Genomic DNA, 23,533 nt, shown 5'->3' with positions numbered 1-23,533 from the left:
ATTTGCTCTGCATGCTTTATCTTAGGTAGTGGAACTAATCACACACAGATGCAGACGCTTCCGAAGTGTCTCCCCAGCCCTTGGGCTTTCTTTCCTGTATTTCATTGCACTACCGAAGGATCTCAAAAGACATTTATTTGTGAGTTTGTGCATGGTCTTCCTGAAGTGCTAGACACTAATAAAACCTAGTTTTGTTTTGAAAGGTATTTTCGTTCTGGTTTCAGTGCTGATACGCTGCCTCGGGGCTTAATGTGTACGGAGTGTTGTCTTACATCTAATGTTGTTTGGTTTTCATGCTCTGGCTCGGTTGAGGACCTGGAAACATGTTTCTCTTTTGTAGAACCATTTATATTGTGCCTTATTGCCTACTAAGGGTGACATCTGTTCCCTTGTATGCTCCTTTAGATTTTGTTATTTGAGATTAAGTTTCTTATGTTTTAATTAAGAAAATGAGTCATCGGCCAGTTGCAGTAAAGATGGGGTGATGTTTTAGTGGGTGTTGTATCGGACTCCACTCTAAAATTTGCAGTTTTTGTTGCTGGCATTTTTCTGTGCATGGACAATATCTTTCTTTCGCAATGTCAGGATCTGCATTGTTTTTGTTTCCTCTAATGAATTACAAAGGCTACATGTTAAAATGCTCTGCTGCTGACCCCGTGGTAGTGCGGGGATCACGTAAACAGCATCGAGAGAGGAAAAGTGTAGAAATACTTTTAGAGACTGAAGATTTTGTTCAAGCACAACATGTTGAAAAACCCCAGAGTCGCATATTTGAATAATATTTGAAAGAATATGTTTTATTTGGTCTATTTTCTATCCACTTCACACAAACAATATCAAATAAATAAATGTGAAGCATTTTATGCATAACAAAATGTGCAGACTTAAATAGATGAATAGTCTCTGCTTCCACTGCACAGCCATTTGTGTAGTTTTTCTTTATTTGGCAAAGAGTAATGCCTTTGTTGTCTTCAGTGTGCGGGAGCCTCACAGACTGTTTTCTAAGCCGGTATAGGAATCTTTCTCTGTTTTTTTTTTTTTGGTTGAGCAAAAAATCAAACACACTCTTTGTCTTACTAGTGTCTACACTGTGGTAGAATTTGCTTTGTGTGTTACCGTAGGAGATGGGGCAGCCGTGAAAGCATGAAACATAGAGCATGAGTGATGCTGGCGGTGCACTGGCGCTTTGCTTAGTCTACCTAATTTTGCTGAGAGGTTTTGAAACAAGCAAACCCTTAATTTACGGTCTCGACACGGTTATAGGATGATAAAAAGATGCCTTCAATTGTTTTAAAGGGCTGGAATAAGTGTGTCTGCGATTCACTAAACTCTGAAATCGCCCTCCACCACTTAAGGAAACTGAGCACTTCTGGTTTGTACATTGCTGTGAATCAGTGCTTACTACAGCATTGTGTCACATTAATATTTGAGTGCTACATATTGTCAAATAGATGTAGGGCTTAAACAGCACTTACAGTGAAGTGTACTTACTTCAACTCCTTGTTTATTTCTTCCAGAGACATCCATGCAGACGCCATAATGGTTTCCGTGTTTAAATTGAACTTGACCTCTGACCCCTGACCTCCTGCATAAGCTTGGTAATCATTTCACTTTTTTTTTGGTGCATTATGATTGATTTTAACCTTTTGCCATTATGTATCATGAACATTGTCATTATTTCTCACAGACTTGTTTTGTTCAACTTGCTTCTGTCTACTTGCCTTATTTTGCTTCCATCTGGTTAACTGTTATAATTGTTTCAATTTGTAAAATTATAACTGTTCCGTTACCCTAATTTATTTGTGTCCCATTTATTTCACACTTGTCTCTCTCTGTAGTTTGTTATTTCCACTGTCCTTGAGCCATTAGTGTGGGACAAATAAATTGTCAGTTGTGTTTGCTAATATCTTTAATTTCTTTCTTATATTCTGTCATTTCATTTCATCATCTTTATATGATAAACCATCCAACCATGTTTTCATTGATTTCTTTAATCTATTACCAAGGATTACAACTCCCTATTTCACACATTGTGTACCGCAGTAAGTCTCTGTCAGTATCTCTCTCTTCCCTCCGCTTTTTCTCATATGTGTGTGGGTGGAGGCAATGTTTGAAAGTGACAACGCAAGGAAACTAAAGACAAAAAGGAGGAACTACGGCACAGCAGCGTATTGCAGTATCACATCCCTTGTGTGCATTATGCTATTATTTCCTGAAATATCAACCGAACACCCACCAGGCACACAATATGCACGGAATTGCATCGTTGTTTTTTGCCAGACGCACTCCAAAAGCTTAGTGCTGGTAGACGGCAAGCATTCAGCAACAGCCATAGGCCAGTGGGCTGATGGTGTGGCAGGGCCTGGCCCAGACGTAAGGAGAGCTGGCAGCAGGAGGGAGAAGAGAGTCACAAGGTTGCAACCCAGAGCAGTAGACTTGCTTGTCTCAGCAGAGTAAACATCACCCCTCGTCTGCACACAGTAATGACTAACAGAGGGGGACGTGCACAGAAATACTATCAGGACTACTGCCTTGTCCTGCTAGACCCCACACATGCCATTCCTATCATCTCCCAGCCTTTGCATTCTGAAAACAAGCAGAGTGCTACAAGTATTATTAAAGGTGCTGCATGTCTTTTTACCTTTGCTCTTGTTTGGTTAAGGAAACATGGTCATGCTCTGTGGGCCGCCCATCTTACTCACAGGAACGACAGATAGTAGAGAGTTTTGATGTAGTACTCTGGGTTGAGACAGTTGCATATATGTCGTACTGACCAGCGTGCACACTGATTTATCAGACTCCAATCAGGAGCAGTCAAACACAGCATAACAACAGGAAATTATGACTGATTGGGAGCATCTTGAGATCTGACCCCAAGTTGTTTGACTGATTTTCTTTTAATTGGTTGTCGTCTCCCACTTGACACCATCAAAGCTTCGCGCTGGAGGTGAGGCAGACGGAGTGGTTCTATAATAATACAGCAAGTATGATAAGACGCACTGCCTTAGAAACGTTTTAAAATTTGATTGCAATCACAAACTAGTCGCCAGATTATTGTCCTGATGCTAATGAAGAAATGACAAGATACTGTATGATTGCACCAGTGTTTCAGCTAAAACAGGTATCTGCCAGTGTTTTTCACATTTGCCATACATTTATACCTTAGTCGTCTAAATTGTGAGGATCTCTGACGCTAAACAGACAACAAAATAACAATAAACTGTTCAAATGTCAGCAGTTAATTTATGGACTTCGTTGTGTGGTTATATTTTTAATTGCCACACCTCATTTAGTGGTGTGGTGCAAATTCTCTATATCGGAACCATCTGCTGTCCTATTGTTTTTACTGTTCGCTACTTTCACTTTCAAGCTTAACTTTACTGTGCCCAAAGGGAAATTTGTCTCAAAATGCACAGAGACTCAAGCATACGATACATAAAACATAAAACAGGAATACATAAAACATATGACATCAATATGTAGACCATATGCTAAAATTGTCTCCCTTTCATTATTAAAAGTACAGAGTAGTTGGCCAGTCAAAAGGAAGAAACCAGCATTTATAGAGCAAACGCTCTTTAAAGTACGAGGCTGTGAGCTGATCAGATTCAGTATTGTTACCGGTAAGTGTGAGCTAAAATTTGAACCTCCAACCCTAGTAGCATCCATCTAACGTGCTTCCAATTAAGAGCTTTCTTTGCACTCCTGCACATAGTGGAATATATAAACACAGACAAATTTCACTTGGGTTGCATTTTATTTATCCAGCACATTTTTACTGCAGAAACATTTGTTATATCCTGCTTAACAAAAGCAAGCTGTACTTTTTTTTTGTAGTAAGGGCACACTCGCTCGCGTAGCGGGGCGTTTGTTTAGGAGATACATTTTGGGAGCTTATTGCAATCGAAAGCCATAAAAAGTCCATTTGAAAGTTGTTTGCAACTCAAAGGTTTATCAAAGCACAATCCTCTGTGAGAATTAAGGTGTGTTTCAAGCCATTCGTGCGCACTGGTTTTTATCATCCAGCTGCATGAAGGGTAGTGACTGGAAAAGGTTGAGGACATAGTTGTAATACAAAGGAAGGGCACAGCTCTGAAATTTGCATGGTGAGGAGAAGCTGATGCTGCCTGAGACTCAGTGAAGACAAGTGTTTGCTATGCCTAGTGATGTGCGAGACAGAGCTAGTGGAAGATTATTGTTAGCATACTGAGAAAAGATCATGAATTCCAATGATTCCCCAAAGCGCAGGCAGACAATTTACTGAGACTGTGCTTTTACCCCCTCTATCTATGTATGTCACTACAGAGTGCCGTCACCACAGATGATTTTAGGTTGAGGGGAGTTGATGGTGTCCCCCTGTGCACTGATTCAACATCTGATAATGAGGAGGAAATGCTATTGCAGTTAAAAACACGAGTAATGTTTGAGGAAGAAAATAAGAGACGGCAAAGCCTTGCTCACCATGCAACACGATGAAGAAAAGTAAAATACAGATGACGGTGAAAAATTCATCCTTTAGAGCCTGTTTAATATGTGTTAAGGCATAGCTTGTGAGACCTCTTAGCTCCAGTAATTTCACTACATCAAAGGCATTCCTCCTCCCCAAGCTCGTGTAGTCCTAAGAAGGGCTCATCATATCCAATCACACATTCACCCAAGGATCTTGCGAAGAATACCTCCAACCCTGTAATTTTGATCATCAAAACCGGACTAATACATGTTAGTCAACACCAAAACCAAGTATTGTGCTGTGACGGCGATTGCAGCTGGTAGTCCTTGTCCCTCGTTGACCTGTTTTGTTAACTCTACTGCTGTATTTCACTGCCTGATTAGATGTCACTCAATTAAAAGCACATTTCTGCAGGGAGAGCAGGCTCTCTAGTTGCCATGGATGCTGTTGGAAAGGTAGCAGAACTGCGTAATGTGTGTCCCAGAGCACCATAATGAAATATCCACTCTCTTAAAGCAGAAATACACAGACAACCCAAACTTTCACACCCAATCAATGAAAGTTGTGTGGCAGACTTTTTTTTTTTATGTTGAAAAATTAAAAAGGATGTGCCTAGTAAGTCACAGAGGACTCACCCATTTTATAGTCAGCTATGAGGAGCACGAGGATTAATAGACCTCTTCTAATATGCCTCGCATTGGTGGTCCCTGAACACCCTGATCAGGTAAGGCCCAGCGAAGCAAAGATCATTTATAAGTGGTTCATTATTTTACCTTCAGATTCCTCTGTCTGGCATTGATTTAATAAACACTGATGTATCTCCTTGTAGAAGAGAAGTGCCATTTTTCATTTCCCAGATTTGCTATCTTTGTTATCGCAGTTATCTGTTGAGCGCTGGCATTTCAGCGGTAATACGCTCCCAATCTCAGCTGTGTGCGGGAAGTGGGAAATAGTGCAATTCTTCTAGGGCAGATATTCCTTTTAATGTTTACTGAAAGATTCTTTAAAAGAAAATATTGTCTTTTATCTCTTTGACTCTGTGCCTGCACGTCCAGACTTGGCTTTGTAAATGAACAGTTTGTTTAATGAAGTTCCACTAAAGTGCTCTGATTATCTGTGAAAGGATTCAACAACGTGTGACATCAACAGTGAGGTACAATAATTAATGATCTATCAATGTGTTCTGATGATTAATGTATTTGTTTTTGCAGTTTGATGGACCCAAACTGTGTGAAATAGACAATGAGCTCTGCCATTGTGTATTCCCTGTGGTGGATAGAGGAAACAGCACTGAGGCACACTATAAAAAGCACAGAGAAGTGATGAAAGGAAAGGGAAATGCAGCCTCTTTATTATTAAGGTTAACTGTCAGTAAAGGCTCACACTCCTACCCTATCGTTTTTGTAACTGAGAAGCTTGTTGAGCTTGTTGTATTTTTTTTTTTCTGCTCAAAGGATTCTCCTCTGAAGTGTTAAAAGCAGTTTGTGGTCAGATTAGGTGTGTATGGCTCGCACATCAAATCAGGATGAAAATGAAATGGAATGATCAATTTGCCCTGCATTAATCCCTCCTCTCCAGCTGCATCCTATTGATTTTCTTGTTCAGCTTCCCTGATAACAAGAATCATTTAAAGGTCACATTTTGATGTCTGTCAAAAAGAAAACATTCTTAATGCATTGCGAGTGGCCTTTGAGGCTTATGTTTGTCAGAAAGCACAGGCTGAATCTTGGCACCTCAGACAGATTATAGAGAAAACACAGCTAAATGGGCTATGGTGCACTGGTTAAAGGTTTGTGAATGCGATACCGCTTATAAGTGAACTATGAAAGTTTTACGATCATTCTTAGAAGCAATCCTCTTCTTTAAAAGCAGCGTAATAATTATCATGTACTAAAATTATTTCCATCCACGTATACATTTATAATTCATCAGAGGATTGCAGACGGTGCAAAACTCACTGGTGATGCATTGCTTAAAATAGCTTGCTGGATGCTGTCCTGATGGACATAGGAAAACAGTAGTAATGAGAGGCCTGTGTTGAGCTGTGTGTTTACTTTACCTTACTTTTATCTTAGGTAGCATAGATAGGTTAATGTTGGTCCTAGTCTTGTTTTCGTTCTGTTTTGAAAATCAGTGTTAACCCCTGGTGCAAGATGGTACACATTCGCTACTGTATGATACAATAACTGTTCAGAGACAGGCAACCCTCCTGATTTTCACAAACATCCAGTGCTGACCTTTACTTGCTCCAGCTCCAGGATATAGAGCCATGCATCATGGACCCCTGCCTCGGGCACTTAGGATTCTGGGAGGGGGATGTCTTCAGGGAGAGTTTGATCAAACAGAAAGCACGCACAGTTATCAAAGCAGCTGCACTTTTTGTTTGTACAGTTTTATAAAAATGCTAGCAACCGCAGTCAGTTCATTTACACGACATAAAACTGCAGCAAAATATGTTTTAAAATATTTTACTCTTACCCAAATAAAACGTTATATGTTTTATTCTCTGTTATAAAAATTAAATCGTATTCCTGTAATTTCTCAGGGGTGGCCACAAGCCTTGTACAAATTTTGATTACCATAAGCATGGGCGCAATTCTGGTGCAATGGAAAAGAAAAAGAGGATTAAGCTGAAATAATCCATTAATACGAAACATATTAGCAGGTTGTAGAGGGATATTTTCAGCAGGTGCGGTCGGCGCAGGCTTCAGTAATGGCTAATCACATCAACTTTTCTCACCTTCATTAAAACCAGCAGACAGTTTAATGGGCGGGGAGGAACGTCTAGACTGGCTTCTCTGAAGAGAAGCAGGCTTTCTCTGGAGGCACCGGCTCTCTACTTCAAAATACAAACATGAATGTAAAAGAACCAAAAATAACTTCTTTTCATCAGTTTACAGAAAAATTTTAACTGTTGCAAATGAGTTACTGTTATTATAGTGGATGATAATTTTGTGTACAAGTGCTTTGTTTAACGGCACAGTAGGTTTTGTATGTTCTATTAGATGGTGTGCTCAGGAGACTATAAAACATCGATTCTGGGCTGCATGTAACATTTATTTTTATTAATTCAACAAAGGAATTTGGAACAAAGGAGAATTGACCATTTGGGATTAAACTGACAATTGTCTGGTAAAGTCAACAGAAACACTTTGGTTTCAAATGATTTAAATCGAGAAACGTGACAGCGGCGCACACTGCACAAGCTGCAGCAGCCGGAAGGATTGGCATTTATATCCAGACAAAACAACTAACAATCAATTAACAAAACAGTGAGCAATTAATCTTCTTTTCTAATTAATTGATGCACACTGTTTGAGCCAGCCTTGCGACAGACAGGCGACCTGTCCAGGGTTTACCCCTCCTCTTGCCCTATGACAGTTGCAATATGCTCCACCCCCACCCACCCAACCCCAACCCTGAACTGCAGAAGTGGAGGAAAATGGACGGATGGAATGAATATATGAACAAACTGTATTTTATGGCACATCTCACATAACCCAGTGTCCATGAATTGCATCTTTACAATAATAAAAATGACATTTTACTGAACATTTACATTTCTACTGAATAAAATAAATAATATTCAAAGCAAAGCAAAGCAGAATGAACATAAAACGGCAGAGGTGATATGATGTGAATATTTGTTCCCTCTAAAGCCTCTAAAATTGATGTTAGCGCTCACATTTGTGAAGAAAATGCAGTCACAGTTTCTTTCCAAAGCAGTTGTGATAGTATGAAAAAGTTTATTCTGTGCCAAAAAAGAGAATCTTTTATTTTCCTCACAGTTTAGGGAACTCAGCAATAGAACGAAGATGTGAGTACATGACGCGTGCCATGTGTGTAGTTGTGTGTTGTACCTCTGAGCCCATGCTGATTTTTGTATCCTACAGGGGCCCCAAATAGAGGTTGAGGAGAGCTGACTGGGTTTAGGAGAAGAGGAGCAGAGAGCCCTTCCACTCAACGCCTGGGTCAATATAAAACCTCATTACTGGGGTGTCATAGAAAATTTGTGCACTTTCTGCTCCATCTAGCAGCAATTTTGCTGGATAAGCACTGCTCTCGTTTGGCCCGTTTTAAGCATTTTCACTAAAAAAAGGCTTGCAAACAGGAAGCCATCGCTTCCCCACAGGGGCCCTGGCAGTCCATATCCCCCAGTGCTGCCTGTGCTCTTATATATATGTGGTGTTATGTTTTTATATATGTGTGTGTGTGTGTGCGCGCCCACTCCTATATGCATACATTATATAGACAGTCATCTTATGACTTTTCTCTACTGATACAGTGTAGTATGGTGGCAGTGCGGGTACAGAGCGTGAAGGGTATGGATTCCACATTTCCATCTTAAGTTGTTTTGTTAGTTTGTTGTTAGTTGGACCTAAATCTGTTGTTAAGACAGCATTGTGCTTTTTCCCTTACTCTAAAGCTTGATGTTTTCCTGCTTTTTTTCCTGTTGTGCGTTATGGGATCCATACATTTTAAACACTTGTCTCTCATCTCCTCCCTGGTGTGAAAAAGAACATATTAAAGGAAAAAATTACAGTTCCTTTTATTTCCATGGAGAAGCTGATGGGGTCAAGGAAAGGTATTCATATGTTGTTTGAATGTTTATTTTCTCATCTGTGCAAAATTGAATTTCATGAAAGCAAACAGAATGACACGTTTATAAATATGGATGCCTGAATTCGAGACAAGCCTCTCAGCCAGTGCCACACTGGCCCCATTGCTTTATGGTGGGACATTGTAATTTCTGAAAGTGGTAGGGAAAAAAGAAAGAATCAAAGGAAAATGATAAAGGATAGAAGTACCATTTGGCCATCCCTAAAGTGTTGTTCCCTTTTCTATTCTTTTTTTCCGTTTGTATACGAGCAGAGACAGTGTCTGGACAAAATGCACACAACAAAGATCCTGAATAAAACATGATCTGATAAAAGCCAAACATGCAGAAAATACTGGAAAGGTCAGAAAGAACCAAGGCCGTAATTATGGCAGGAGAATTTGCCAGGAATGCACTAATTAAACCACAGACAAATCTCCAGTCTCGACCTCCCCCCTCTCACCCTACACCTCCACAATAGGCCCACATATTAATCATTTGGAGGGGGGCTGCTGGTGCTGCTGTACTTTAAAACAAACACAAATACAATACACAGACACTCTCATAACAGACCTATTATACTTGAGACCAAACAAGAAGTAGGGCAAGAGGAAGATCTAGATTGGTTCACGGAGTGTAAAGTTGGACTGAGCTGAAGGTTGAGTAGCTTCCTGCTGGAATAAGGACTGGTACCAATCAGCGTCTCTAATTGAAGTAGGGTGGGAGGCCTTTTTTAACACTGGGGACTCTTGGCTCAGAGTAAAGGAAACAAAGATAATGGAGGTGGGCTGTGTTGTTGCGAGTATCTTAGGCAGCACCACACAGGTTAAAGCTAAGACTGGATCATGTTGTTTCCCACCTGCAGAGTTCCCTGTTAGTGCGTGTGTGTACATCTATGTGTGTGCAGGACTGACTGTATCATGCTGTTCACCTCCAGTGGCGTGTCTGTAGGTGCCTTTCTCGTTAATGCTGGATGACTGGTGATGATCCAAGTGTTACCCCCTCTACTTTTGAGTTTACAATAGGTTACCACATACTGCCTGTGGGGAGAAAGAGGGGGAGCAAACAAATGTTTGAGTATCTTAAAAATTACCGAATATCAAACCACAATACACAGGTTTTATTTTAACGTTTTGCTTATCACATAGAAACAATATGAATTTCGTTATTGTATTCATTCGTGTGACAGAGCTCTAGTTGCACAGAAACTCCACCCGTTCGCCTCTCTCTCTCTCTCAGCTGCTCCTTACAGTCTGGTATGGGGGAAAATGTTTAACAGGCCCCTGTGATCCAGATGGCTAACTGTACACGACCTCCAGCACTGAATGATAAATGGCAAAAAAGCACATTTCATCCATTGCCCAGCTTACCTCTCGACTGCACACTGATATTCCTGCCGAAAGTGTGGTGAAAAGCACAGTTGGATGTATGGATGTGGGCTGCACCGGAGAGGGTTTGATATAGAATAATTCCATTTCTACAGCTATTCTGCTGACAGAAGCTACTTCAGCTTTTGTGTTCACAGGTAAGGGGTTCAAGTCGAAACTACCAGCTGATCAAACAAAATGCTGTCGACGAAGATTAGTGGCTTCTGTAATATTCTGATTGTGAGCTTCTGGGAAGCTTTGGCTACATTTTGTCCTTCTGCTGGAGAAGAAGAATTGCCAACTGTAAGGGTCTGTATTCTGGTTGTTCTGAGGAACAGGTGTGTTCCCTCAACACATCAGTGCCATAAGCATTGTTCAAGGAATTTCTAATGTTAATTGTGTGTTATACCACACCCTGTGGGGTGCTCTATAAAAGCAAGCCATCCAGTGAATTAGATTGTACGTATTACAACACAGCCTGAATGCAGTATCTGAGGATTGCGCTGTGTTTTTTGTTGTGTTCTGTTGTGTTGGGCTCTCCAGCTGCTTGTTCTGGAAGTGGAGACCTGGGGCTCACTGAGCCACATAACCGCCCCTGTCAGAGGAGGCCTGCTGGCTGGCTGGAGCAGCCATAGAGAGTATGTGGCCTTCACAGTTAATCATAACGCCAACTCACTCTTGCCTGATTGTATTGGCGGCTCCAGGGATCTGCCATAATTGGATCCTTGTAAGTGGGATGGAGGAGCTAAACAACCAGATTGCTGTTTGTTTATACCTTTTCATATATTAGTAACGTGCCGAGACTTCTCAAGCAGTCTGGGACTTGTCTCGCTGCTTGCCGCTCTAATTAGTAATTCATTCTTAACATATGCCTCAATTGTGGCCCTATCCAGCTATTTGTGATTAACTCCACTTTAATTAGAGTTGCTCATGCAGACTTTGGCTCTGCGTGGATGTGTAGTGGGCACTTAAAAACCACCAGCATGGGTTCATGTGGCAAAAAAGGTGCTGTTGATGGTTAGGCAGCTTTCTTAGCGCTAGAAATTTAAAATAGCATATGGTGCCAATGCCGGGGGAAAAAAAAATAGGTGGGGAAATAGTGTGGGGATAGTAGAGATATGTATCGTAAAGAACACAGAAACAAGAAACAAACAAATAAATCAATCAAATGAATGAAAGGTGAAATACATAAATATCTTTACATTGTTGCCACCGGCAAGCTTTCCAAAGCAATGTATTACAGCTATTGTTGAAGGCTGTGAATGTGGCAGGTAGCGGAGTGTGATACAACTGGGATTATGCTTGATTTCAATGCATGAAAATACAAACATGGTATGAAATTGTCACTTCCAGGCCACTGGCTCTGTCTTGAATTGAATGATTTATTAACTTATACATTACACATACCAGTTCTTAAATATCAAAGCTTGATATGAATCTGTGATGGATTTTATTGTGCGCTGTGAGCCCTCGACAGGCTAGAAAGACACACACTGAATTTCATCTGACGGTTTCTCACCTCTCTAATACTTGTCACCGCCCACTGGTTTAACAGCCTAACTTAATTAACTAGGATTACATATTTCTTTTATCAGTTTCTTTGCAGTAATTAAGTGACACATTTGTCAAACAGCCCCTAAGTCACCTTGGGGAGCGTGTGTGTAATGAGCGTATATGTACATTTTCATGATATCTCAAATGGCAAACACGCAAGCTGCCCTCCTGATATTATATAAGTTGAAAGTTTGCAAAAATAAATCAAAAAATGGTTAACACATTGGAACACTTCAATACCAAAAGCCAGTAATTAAAAGGCGACAGCTTTGCAGATTAACTGCGGAATTGGGTTTGTGGGGAAACTCCTGCAGGGAAGGGGGCATTTAGTCACATGGCCCTGAGTTCCCCCACAGATAAAGCTCATTTTCTCTAGCAGTGGGGTAGAAAGAGTGGAGAACACAGCCCATTTGGTTTTGGCCTCACATGGGGCCCACAGGGGTAGCCAGCATTTTATTTAAGGTCACCAGGAATAAATGGGATTCAGACTGTGTCTGGCAGGTTGCAGTGGACAGGGCCCAGACTGGGGCCTTCCACCTCTGCTGCCCCCAGGCGCCGTCTCCATCTCTTCTCGCAGGAGAGCGCAGGCCTTTTCCTGCCTTCCATTTCACTGTCTGTAGCCCCAGCTAAATACCTCACAACTCTCCTACTTCTAATACCAGCACTGTGTCAGAGGGTAATAGCATGTTAAAATCCCCCTCAGGTTGTTCAAAAGGGCGAATGCAGAAAAAAGGATCCCAGTAGAAAAGCTCTTAATTCCATTTAGCTCAATAATGAGAAACAAAGAGAGGGGGAGGCATGGGGAGGGCCTGCATTGTTGGGCCTGCAGTGTGTAACACATGAAACACAGACACCCCATGGTAGACCACATGAGATGATCCTCTGTGGGGCGACACTATACTAGAGCCACTCTGTAATAAAACTCACAATACACTGTCAGGGGAATGAGTGGCCATCACAGTTTAAGGGCTTTTCTCTCAGGTGGAGGCAACAAAAAGCTGCAGAGATGGATCTGGCTGCCAGTCAAGCTTTGTATCAGTGACTGTGCTTTTGAGGAAATATGAGAGGCTGGACTGCTGTCCCATCACAGCATGATTCAGAGTGAGAGGGATTGGAGCTCATGCTGAAGCCAAGCTGCTCTGCAGAGCTGTGACTATTTGAGTGGGCCATGTGTTGTGCTGAGATGGGGGAGGGCCCTGCTTGCTCTACCTTCAGACCGAGGCATACTGTACAAGTGCTAAACAGGGACTAACAGCGTTTTCCATATCTGTCAAGTGCTCTGCCTAATCACTTCTCACCATTTCCAACTTGTTATCTCCTAATATCTTATAAATGTCTGAAATGTGTGAAAAGAAAAAGCTTAGTATGCATTTCAGGAGCATATGGACTATAATTGGTATACAGTGTGTAGCGGATCCCTTGCAAGCTGTTTCAGTGCATTAAAAAAATCGGAGCTAAACACCGAAGAATAATCTCTTTTTAATAACTGGTTATTTGTGAATTATGTTAGTATTTATTATTATTATTTTCATTATAAAAACTCATACAAAATCATTTCTAAGGTGGTACATTTTGACTTTTGCTACCGTGGCTTTTTGAACCTGGTCTGTACACACGTTAATGCCGCTACCTAATTGTCACTTTCTGTGTGAAGTTTGTTTCCAGCTGCTTATTTCCTGTTTGCACGATTTGTTTTAAAAGGCACTTAGTTGGAGAAGAAATGTGACAAAAGTGTAATAGAAACAGTGAATTCATCCCTCTATCCAGTCATCTTCTATTGCTTCTATTGGTCCGAGTCATGGGGGCAGCATTCTCTGGAGAGATGTCCATAACTCGTTCTCCCCAGTCACTTCATTCAGCTCCGCCGGGGGACACCGAGGCATTCCCAAATCAGCCAAGAGATATAATCTCTCCAGCCTGTCCTGCCTCTGCCTCAGGAACTCTTCCCAGTGTGACATGTGCGAAATACCTCACCTAGGAGGCGTCCAACAGGCATCCTAGTTAGATGCCCAAGCCACCTCAATTGGCTCCTTTTAGTGGCTGTACTCAGAGACCCTCCCAAATGGCCGAACTCCTTTTTCAGCCTTCTCCGTGAATTGACACTCCTCTATGAATTGCCACCTTATGGTTTGTGGAGAACTTTGCTTCTCTCTGTGATTTCAGGAGCTATGGTAAATTTGCTCCCAGTAGAGTCTCCCGAGACAAATTGGTTCTTGGTGAGGGACCAGACACAGAGTGATGGAAAAAAAAGAACAGGGGGTCGGTTTGGCGAACCCTGCCCTGGAGCCAGGCCTAGGGTGGGGCTCGAGGGAGTCTGCCTGGTGGCTACACCTTAGGCCATGTCTGAAGAAGCAATCTAGGCCCAAACCCCCGTATGGGGTCCAGGGTTATGTGACTGGGGCATCTATTGTAGGTGCAGGTCCTATTGGTCAAATCCTACAGCTACTGAAACTAGCTATTGGGAGAAAAAGTAAATCAATAAAGAATTACACCAACATTTTGATTATTAGTATAGATCATAAATAAATGTAGTAAGTGGAAAGGCTTTTTTTAAGAAAGAAAAAACAACTTCTGGTTTGCATTTTGAGTATCATCCATTAGTCTTTGACATGATCACTATTGAAATGTATGACCCTTCTTTCTTTCAAAATTCCTTCAAATCCACAATGTTTGAGATTTTGCATGCGTTACTTTTTTCATATTCCTGTAAAAAGGGGCAGAGATTTGAAATGAGATTCAAAACTGGGCTTTGACAAGGCCATTCCACAACCCCCCCGCTTCTCCTTTTTGAGTCATTCCTTGGTGAATTTGCAAGTATGAATGTGATCATGATCCGTTGAAAGATCCACTTTCATATCAGCTTCAAATTTTAGACAGATGGCCTAATATTATCTTCAAGCACACTTTGATATGATGCTGATTCATAGTAGAATCAATGACTGCAAGCTGCTCGATCCCTGAGGCAGAGAAGCAGCCCCAGACCATAACATTCCTATTACGAGGCTTCACAGCTGCTGTGAGGTTCTTCTCCTAAAAAGCTTTCTTTGCTCGGCTCTAAACATGTCCACTGTTACTGTGGTCAAATAACTCTAGTTTTGATTTATCTGGCCAGAGCACATTATTCCAAAAGCCCTGATCTTTGCCTTTGCGTTCACTGTCAAACTGTGTTTTTGTTCTAATGTTCTTTTTGGACCAAAAAACCCAAACTTTTTTCCTAGCAGTCCTCCCTTGCAGGTCAAATTTGTCAAATCTCTTTCTGATTATAGATAAATGCACTTTGACACCAACAGTTGCAACAGCTTGGGGTGTTTAGACTTATTTTTTCTGGATGAATTTGATGGTGCATCATGTCCAGTACCAGTAATAGGTATTTTTCCTTTGAGTGGAATAATTCGTTTAAAATTATTGCATATTTAAAATTCTTGCATATTTAAAATTCTTTCCCTTTCATCCATATCCACATTTTTGGGAGTAGGGGGTAGCCTTAAAGAATCCTTTAGAACTTGCTATTATAGCACCAGATTATTCAAGAAGACAGGAGCCGGGTTTAAATGAAGCAGGTTTCACCTGTGACTTCTCAAAAGGTTTACAGTCATTGTTTGAACTGATTTAAAGGTTTTGGATTTGAAGGTGTGTTAAATTTAGGGGTAGTTGTTACAAGCACTAATCTGTTTATTTATTAATGCTATGTTTATGGTTTGCCATTAAAACATGGAAAATGACAGCAAAATGTCAAATATACTGTACAGATGTTTATATGTAAAGATGAAATGTTTCTTTTTAAAAAATATGCCCCAAAATCAATTAGAATTAGTCTTTTAAGGTGATTATTAGGTAAAACTATTGTAGACTAATAAGAAGGTTCCTCCTATGTTCCTCTAAAAAATACTTAAATCAGCCATAAATGTCGCATTTCCATCTGTGACCTGACAGCTGCTTTATTTGTGATATTATTCTCTTTTATAATTAAATATATAGCAGTTAAACTTGTAGTCGATCCTCTGGCATTTAGAGTATTTGACTAAATCTTACAAACATATTTTTCTCTCACTCTTATTTGCTGCTGCCTATTTCATCTTTGTTGTTACGGTTTCTCCCACTTCAACTCTGGCGAACAATGGCAATGTTACCTCAATCACATTTTGAAAATGCAAAATAGAGATATTTAGCTGGTGCTGATAGGCATAATTACTATTTTGTGAACTTGGTTGGCAAGTGCTTGAATTTAATAGATGTTAATTGTACGTGGAAAATTCCCTTACTCCAGCTTTAAACCTGTTGCGTTTTCAGCAAAGATTTGTCAATTTGCCAGGTCATAGAGGACCTGTAATTAATGACACAATAGAACTGCATTGACTCTCATGTTGTGTCGTCCTATGTTTGGTAGATTTTTGTAAATAAAGCTAAGAGTCTAACAGTGTTCATCCAAAAAGGATGTGAACACCCACAAAGTGTGAGAATATAGTCAACGCTTCATTTGAATGGCAAAACAATGAAAAACCTGCCATGCACTAATGCTCATGGGCAAATGCATTTGTACAGCAGTGGCCTGGAAATGATCCATAGTATTGAAATGACTTTTGAGAAAGTCCAATATAAGAGAGATGCAGTTTTGTTGTCTATTGCTGTACCTAATCTTAGTACATGAAAGTATTTTAAAAATAATATTTTTTTCATATACTATTCAAGTAAAGTATATGATCATTACTGAGAGCCTTTATGCTCCGTCATGGGTCATATTTACAGCCTTTGTACATCAAAGGTGATGAGTACTATACAATACCCAAAAGGTCTTAGCACAGCCTTTGATACTGGTGGTGTATGGTTCAGAACGAAAAAAGTATGCTTAAGGATATAACTAATTATTTTTTATTCATGTCTTTTTTTTATACTGATTATTTTTTGATGAATCAATTAAACATTTAGTCCACTTTTAACCCATTTCCCAAACTGGAGGGCATAGAGTGTCTCCAGGGAGGCATGGATGACCAAAGAATGTTGAATTGACTTAAACGAACGTGATGCATGTGATAGAATAAAGTGTTCTAGTGCTGTCACCGGTGCCTTGGCAACCTTTCTCTCTTTCTTTTTTAAAATTTCAACATAATGTTACTTTTCTTCTCTCGGGATGAAAAATAAGTCCAGTTTTCAGGGAATGGAGGCAAGAACAACTACTGAAGGGAGGAATTAATTAAAAGTTTTGCTAATCACTGTTTTACTTTAAGAAATGTCATTTAAGACAAAAAATAATACCTATCTCAGACTTCAACATCCTATCAAATGTTCATAACCCAAAGCTGTTCTGTATGTAACGATAAGAAAAGAAGACCAGTAAAACTCCTTAGTTAAGAGAAGCTGGAACCAGAAAATGTTAGGCATTTTTCACCCACTGCTGTAGAAAGCTTTAAAATGTGTATTTTAACATTAAAGGTTAGTAAGATGTTCACTGTTGCTGATCTGTATATTGACCAATTGATTACTATAATAATTCTTTCAGCACTATTGTGTATATTTTGGTACCTGTACCTATTTAGCCCACACCACAATACAAAATATTCAGCCTCAATATTTTTCCAAACATATGCATGGAAATTAGGTAGGAATGTGATTATGCAGATTGAGAGAGGAGCCATGGGTACCAAATGTCAGATGTCAGGTATGCATTTTCAGACCCTTGTGGGATGGAGATGATTATCATGGTAATTATTCAGCATTTGAACAATCCGTTTTCTGTGCGAAACACTGGGAAGTACATCTGCCCAGGGACCTGATGTTGGTGTTTGTCTGCTACCATAAACAAGAGTGTGTTAGTCAAAGATATAGGAGGAGACAGGAAGGCGAAGCGGGGTAAAGTGATGAAGAGAGTGCGGTGTCTGCAATTCAACTGAGCTAAACTTGGTTGAGGGTAAAAGAGTTGCTGTTCCTTGTGCCCAATTCCCTCCCCTTTCTCTTAGCTCCTATCCTTGGCTCCTTTTAGCATTAAAGAGATTGGGCTGGAAGTGGAGCAGATATCAGTCATCTTTATCTCCCAGCTGGGGGAGGGCTGGCTTGGACCCAGGTTTTCCTCTCTTTATGGTTTCTTCCCCTCTTTTTGTTTTCCCACCACGTCCTGTGCATCATTTTATACACTGTATATTCTGAGGCCAGTCTTGTGGTTTAATATGCATGATAAATTTTACTCCTGTGTTCATACCCATTATCCGTTGGACTGAACACCCCGTTCCCAGACTCTGCTGTGCTGACAGGGAAATGTCATGCTATAGATGGCCTCCCCCATCCTGCTAGTCATTAACCCTGTGACTGGAAAGTGACCCCCAACACCTACACACCAACAGACACACACACCCAAACTACTTCAGGGCTTTGTTGTCGCTCTTTGATGTCCCTGCCAGTTCTGATGTACTCTGCTGAGCACACGGACATAGCTCAGTTCCCTTATGGCTTCCTACTCACACAACACACGCCATACAATGCACTTGTACTCTGAACAGACACCCATTAACTGCCAAAGGCATTGGTTAATATAATAGATAATAGACTTTAACTTGTTTTGTAAAGTGATCTGTCATGCAGTATTTAACCTCACAAAGTTTTGTGCTCGAGAAGCTTAGGAAGAGATACATTTAATGGCTGTACTAAGACACAGCTGCGTAATATTTTCTGCTGATGTAATAGTGCAAGATTCAAATTGCATACACGTTCATCTTTCCTTGTTGAGGCCACTTGACTTGTTCTAATGATTAGGGGCAGCTTTGGCTTGAAAACTCAGTGTTCCATATCTGTGGCACTATAACCTTGACCTTCAGGTCTCCAGTACAAGGCAGACACAGAAGGAGGAGGCGGAGATGAAGAGGATACAAGGAACAGACAGCTTAAAAGGGGGTTGAGTGAGTGCACGGAGACAGGCCGGACACCTATTGGCTCCAGATGCATTTTGTGCCGAGTACTAGCTGAAAGATACAGAAATTTCCACCATGAATTGTTAACTAGGGTCGACCCAGGACAAGTCAAGCATGTAAACAGTCCAACTGGCCTTCTAACAAGCCTGACTCTTAATTTACATTCTTCCCCATTTTCTCTGGCTTCCATTATACATGAAATGCCTTATGAAAAAGTTATAAATGCATGAATGCATCCGAGAAATGGCAAACAGATTAATGACAGACAATCTTGTATATACTGTATTTAGGAAGGCTGCTGAGCTATACTGCTAGGGGCGCTATTTTATCTGTAGTTAGCTGTGAGGACTGTAGAACTTTATTATGCTGTACTGTTAATATTGGGAGCCACAACAGTGCAACATAGAGATGAAACTGTGTCTTGAAGAGACAGCTGTCATTGGCCAAGAGACGGGGTGCACCCTGGTTGCCAGTCGATAGCAGGGCTAAAAACACCTGCGGAAAATTTCTTGCCTTGTTTGTGATTTTACTGAATATATATTTGAATGCATTACTGGAAAATCCAGTGTCATCTACCCAAATCATTGTTGGGCTTTTATTGGACAGTTACTGGAGAGTTTTAAAATAAAAGAGACCACAGTTTAGTATTTTGATGTTACAGTTATTTTTTGTCTTTTAGTTAGCTAAACATGCCTTGAAGCTATGTAGTGTACTGATTTGCACATTAGTTTGCCAAGTGAAAGGTTGCTGGTTTGATTCCAGCCAAAGATACAAATTCCCTTTGGAGGGCTGCATCAGGAAGGGCATCTGGAGTAAAACTCTGCCAAATCAAACGTGGAGGTATCCGCTGTGGCAACCCCAGCCGAAAGTAGCTTTCTTTAGTTGGCTAAATGCTAAATATGCCTAAAACATTTTAGCACGGTTCTATATCGTTTCAGTTAGAAGGTCCCATAGGTTGCTCCAGCTTTTTAAATAAATATTTAAATAAATAAATAAAAATGTATTTTAAATACATCTATGGACTACCGTATTGGGCCACACCTCTTAATCTTTGAATTCAGGTGTTTTCAGTCCCATTGCTACAGCTGTATTAAGTACCTAGCCATTTGGTCTGAAGTCTTCTGACCCTCGGGTGTTGTTTACTGAAGTCTGCAAGTTTGGATTTAGGATGGTAAATGTTGAGGTAGTAGCCCGATGGTGCCTATAGTTTTAAGTAATTTCTGTTTTGCTGACTGTGCATGAGGAGAATGAAAGACACTTTCTAATGTATTAACTTCAAGGGGCTTTGCATCAAATCTTTTTGTGACAGCAACATTTCATTCCAGCTGCTTCCCTCTGCTTTATCTAATTTCTTTTGTTTTGGTGTAAATAAGGAATTTTTGTGAAAATTAAATTACTGGGGCCACTGGAGATTCTGCAAACACAGATGTATCGAGTGTGCATCTCCCTCTCCCACAGTCTCAAAAGTGGATAGCCAGTGAAGTTTTTAATTTATTCAATCAAAACTTTGCTACTTCTGTTAATCATGCAGAGTGGGCTGGAAGGCCCAGATCAGCGCATACGGGCACATCCTGAAATACACAAGCCTTATTTATTGAGGTTTGTGTTTTTGTATTCTGGAGTTGTGTAATGCATTCAAATAAGGGTGCAACAAGCCAAAGTCACAGCAAGTTGCTGAGGGAGTATGTCAAGCGTTGTGGCAATGTTTTTATTCCTGTCTCCTTCCCTCTTCACTGCTCACCCTGCCATCAATAGATCTCATTCAGCTGAGGCTTTTCTTTCAGCCTGTGTTGGATTGTGGCAACAACTGCCTCTTGACGGAGGAGAAAGGATGGCTTGTCAAGGTCAGAACTGTGCGCTAATTAGCGTTCACCACTGAACTGCTGGGTTGACTCCCGCGCCCTTCACCCCTGAGGCCTCGTGGCATTATGTGTCTGTATGAGTGTTGTGTTTTCTATCATGTTTCCCCCTGCCCTTTCTCATCCATTGTAAAGGCTGGACATCTGAGACTCCCTATACAACATATACGTACTCTGTCATGCCCCTCATTGACTCAGATGGGGCAGTCATATAACAGACAGAGGGAAAAGAGAGGCAGATGAGGGGGTGAGTTGGAGGGTGGTACTGAGCATTAGCATCCCACTGGGCTTTGTGTGCTTGTTATAGCCTGAGATCACACAGACAGGAGAGGGCAAACGAGAGAAGGTGAGCAAGAGAGCTAGAGAACGTTTTCACGATTGCCGTAGCAGGCAATGAGAATCCAGATGATACCAACACAAACAGGAGGGATTGCTGAATAATGACGGCAACAGAGAATGCAGTGGCCAAAGTTCAGCCGTATCTTAAGGGGTAATTTTAGGCCCTTCACATGGGAACAGCAATTTCCTCCAGCTCTGTGCCTAAGCAATACTACTGTGAAATCATTAGACTAATTCATCATCCTTGACTTCTTCATGTTTTCTGGTACACTATTGGGGGAAAAAATGGTTGTTCTAATTGCAAGCCTTAGAAATCAAATGTATGCTCTGAGTCCTCCTCGTTGCTTCTTCCCCACTTTACTCAGAACAGTTTCAGAATTAGTCGTGAGCAGCTGTTACTGAATAATACACTGTCTTTGACAGCAACGGGATTCATTCTGATTGTCAAATGATCAGAATGTTTGTATTGCACAGTAAATTTAAATATGTTCTTCTATACCCCTCTTATTGAGATCTTACTGCATAGAGTATGTAGTCCTACAACACATTAAAATGAGTGATTTGCACTACATAACATTTGGCTAAAGATATTGATCCCATTTGGCATAAACATTATGCTTGGCAGGAAGATTTTTGCTTTATCATATTTTGTTGCTTTTTTTAATCCCTCCTACGTAGACTTGTATTGTTGTTTTTAAATGCGGCTGATATGTATTCCATCTATGTAACGCTTTGCTAGGCATAGTGAAGGAGATATGTTAACAAGTTTGCTCTCTAAGCAGCATCCATATGGATGCCTCTGCCCTGCTCCAGTCACAGTAGTGGTAACTCACAGGCCGATGAAACACATGCATGGCGCTCGCCTCCATTAATTTTTGTTTATTATGTATTTATGCTCTAAGCCCGAGATTTGCTGTGATCAAATGCATCTGTTTCGGCATGGATCAGTGGATAACTTTGGCACACCACCATCTCCATCACATCCTGCTTTCCATCTACACCTCTCCTCTGTTTCTGCTTTGCAAGCTCTCTCTCTTTTCCCTTTTTCCTCCACGCTCTCTCATCTTTCGCATTTCTCTTCCTACATTTCTTTTCTTTTTAGCCCCTAGAGTATTTGAGCCTGCATACCATACAAAGCACTACTGTTTCTCTGAAAATAAGATCAGTTCACTTAATGGTCAAAGGGCATTTTCAGCTTTATTAACCAAATCCAGAGACTTAAATAAGCAGGTCTTGCAAGGGACAAAGCGTAGTCTTCTCTCTTACTATTTCACATACTACTTGTGAGAAGAGCCCTTATTTATATCTAGAAATTCCCTCTCCTTTGAACTCAAATTAACTCACTGGCTGTATATGTTATGCAAACACAAAGGCTCAAAGATAAGGGCTAATTGTTAAAATTGTCATAATAACTATTTGTTAGGATATATATTTTTAAAAAACATGCACATGAAAAACCCGAAATATGATAAAATACATTCAGGGAGCAATGTGTGAATATTATTTCTACAGAATAACTAAATAGTTTTTTTTTTCCTTGGGATAGTAATGTTTGTATCTTTGTAAAATTCTAGTGCCAAAAAAAAAACTGGGGGAAAACTGTAGCATTTATTTCATTTTAAAATTAAGCATCTTCTGTTAACTAACTACTACATTCGTTACAAGGAAATATGTCCTGAGCATTTGCTGTCTACCGAATGGATTTGAGATTCAGTCTAGCATGAAAATCCCATCAGCTTCTTAGCTTGATGTAAGAGAGACATTTCTAACTCATTATGTCCTAATGCTATCTCTTTAATACTCTCAGTGCATTCTAGTAAAAGAAAGGTATGTCCCCTCAGCACTTCTTCCATGAAAAACTACCTGTAAATGTCTGCTACTGTGAACAGTTTCAGGTATTTTTTGTAGGACTCTGTAAACACATAATCCAGGCAGAATGACTGTTGAGTACAATAGTGAGATATAGTGTACTATGGTATACATGTACTGAGACACACTGTTGTATAGAAAAGTTTGGCAAAAGTGAAAAGAATTAAAAAAAAAATCAAACATTAATCAATCGTTTTACTCAATGATACATTTAATTCATAAATTTAAAGCAGAGAAACCACATCCAGTTGCTGGCCTTTAATTGATTCTTTCAGAGTGGAAAAGGGCGAGAATTGTCATTAGAACCTGTCATGTGATGAAATGCCAAACTTTGATATATTCTTTGACTCTCAACTGAGTGAGGATTTAAAAAAGGACCTAACTGCCTACAAAGAATAAGGAAATATCAAAAGAAATATCAAAGCATATCCAGTGTGCAATTCTAGTGTTTGAAATGTCATTAAAAATAGAAGTTGTTGTGGAAATCAAGATAAAATGTGGAAGGTCGAGAAAACTTTCAGATAAAACCGCTGGAAGGCTGAGCTGACGTACTTCACACTGCACAAAGGATCTATGCACAGATCCTTTGTGCAGTGTTG

The 23,533-nt window shown here is 40.3% G+C and overlaps 2 protein-coding genes across 2 annotated transcripts in view; both read left to right on the top strand.

Annotated features, from left to right (window-relative positions):
• Positions 1–1,879, top strand: part of LOC120435358 (calmodulin-binding transcription activator 1) — a 48,965-nt gene extending 47,086 nt beyond the window's left edge. Inside the window, exon 4 of the mRNA XM_039604812.1 lies at positions 1,518–1,879. Within this exon, the coding sequence (XP_039460746.1) occupies positions 1,518–1,556 (39 nt within the window). The 3' untranslated portion in view covers positions 1,557–1,879. The remainder of the gene's footprint in view (positions 1–1,517) is intronic.
• Positions 1,536–23,533, top strand: part of camta1a (calmodulin binding transcription activator 1a) — a 233,829-nt gene continuing 211,831 nt past the window's right edge. Inside the window, exon 1 of the mRNA XM_039604808.1 lies at positions 1,536–1,598. The gene's annotated coding sequence lies outside the window, so the exon portion shown is untranslated. The remainder of the gene's footprint in view (positions 1,599–23,533) is intronic.

Source organism: Oreochromis aureus, linkage group 20, assembly GCF_013358895.1.
Source record: "Oreochromis aureus strain Israel breed Guangdong linkage group 20, ZZ_aureus, whole genome shotgun sequence".
Taxonomy (NCBI): Eukaryota; Metazoa; Chordata; class Actinopteri; order Cichliformes; family Cichlidae; genus Oreochromis; species Oreochromis aureus.
Note: the sequence above shows the minus strand (reverse complement) of the source record. Positions and strands in the feature narration are given on the sequence as shown.